The 1,633-nt window shown below is 42.4% G+C and overlaps 1 protein-coding gene across 1 annotated transcript in view; it reads right to left on the bottom strand.

Moving 5' to 3' along the window:
• grwd1 (glutamate-rich WD repeat containing 1) overlaps positions 1-1,633 on the bottom strand; it is a 15,402-nt gene that overhangs the window by 3,549 nt on the left and 10,220 nt on the right. The window contains exon 6 of the mRNA XM_008285831.1: positions 375-566. Coding sequence (XP_008284053.1) covers positions 375-566 — 192 coding nt within the window. The remainder of the gene's footprint in view (positions 1-374; positions 567-1,633) is intronic.

Raw genomic sequence — 1,633 nt, 5'->3', positions numbered from 1 at the left:
TCTATTTGCTTTTCTACTCTGCACTGCATTGTTCTTGCACTACGTAATTTAGTTTTATTAGTTTATTTCCCATAATATTCCAAACTATTCCTCTAAAGGGTCAATTCAGACTGGATTCCTGTGTGTGGAGGCGGTAACAACAACACTATTGTGTAACAGGTACAAACACATGCGAGTAGTTAGGCGGGGCCGGTGCACGAGGATTTGATGGTGTAACATTACAAACACTAAACACAGTTTTCTGGGTGGCACTGATGTTGGGTTCCTCCGCTTTAACCCACACCGAAGCGCCTCTGAGCTCTGGGATTACGTTGCGTGTTTTCAGTGAAACAAGCTCATTAGACGGTTTCAGACAAATCGCTGTCGGCTTCTACCTTAAACTGTCGCAGGTCCCACACTTTGAGGATCCCGTCGTCCCCCCCCGACAGCAGGAATGGTTCGGTCCGGTTCCAGCTGATCACGTTGATGTCGGACGAGTGGGCTTCGTCGGCGGAGAGCATGGAGTTCGGCGGGGCGCGGATGTCCCAGATACGGATCGACTGGTCCACCGAACACGATGCAAAAACCTGCAGCGAGAAGAACAAAGTCCAGAGATCTGAGTTGAAACATCTGGGTCGTTCCAACTCCAACGCTTTCTGATTTGAATTAAGATGTACGGCATAAAATATGGATGTTTGAGAAATTTTATCAACTTTAACGGCCTTCTGGCCACTTTCAGCAGTTGTTTATTTATTTTTATTGTTTTTAAATCTGAGTCTGTTTGAACAACAACATCTGATTAAAGATAAAAACCTGAAATGTTCTCTGTTCGTTCTCATCATGTCACTGATTCAGAACCAGTCATATCGGACCGTACATCGAGAAGTTTATAATTACAGGTGGGTTAAAATATAAACATAAAGTTCCATCTCCATCAAACTGATGTTTCCTGAACCACATGTAGCTGAAGGTCACAACAATACAAAACTATATAAATGAGTTTTTATGGGAAATAGTGATGAAAATTAAAAGAAAGTTATTTTTGTTGAATCTTTACAACTAAAGATTAAAAAAAAATCTGTAGAGTTTATGATAAAAATAAAAGCTTCAAGCAAATCAGAGCTGCTTGGGCCGATTTACAAAACAAAAAAAGCCTGTTCTGTTATCAGCTCCATAACGGTGGATTTCTTTGCCAACTCTTCGTTTCCTCGTTGCAAAGAGAAATTTAATTAAGCCCGAGGAGGTTGACGAGTTCCAGGAGTCTGACGTGAAGAAAACAGGACATTCTTGGACGAGCAGCTTCAGTCTGCAGCGTTTACATTCCACAAACTAGTTCGGCTTTAACACATACCTCAGTTTGGAACTGTGTCACCTGGTGTTTCTAACGTGAACTAGTCTCGTCCATCATCACACCCTGGTTATGTAACTACTACCTGGTGAGTCCTTCATCATCCATCAGTGGAGAAACTCATCCGGTTGATCTGACTCACCAAGTCCTCTTATTCACAGAATACGATGTTTACAGTCGTCAAAATTGGGATTGAAATTAAAATTAATATTTCACACTTGTGAAGCGCTACGACATCCGCTCACCACCACGTCTGGTGTGGACGTTTAAGGCGTGTTGGTGATTCGTGACGTCGCACGAAAGCAG

This window comes from Stegastes partitus, unplaced genomic scaffold, assembly GCF_000690725.1.
Source record: "Stegastes partitus isolate 25-593 unplaced genomic scaffold, Stegastes_partitus-1.0.2 Scaffold418, whole genome shotgun sequence".
NCBI lineage: Eukaryota > Metazoa > Chordata > Actinopteri > Pomacentridae > Stegastes > Stegastes partitus.
Note: the sequence above shows the minus strand (reverse complement) of the source record. Positions and strands in the feature narration are given on the sequence as shown.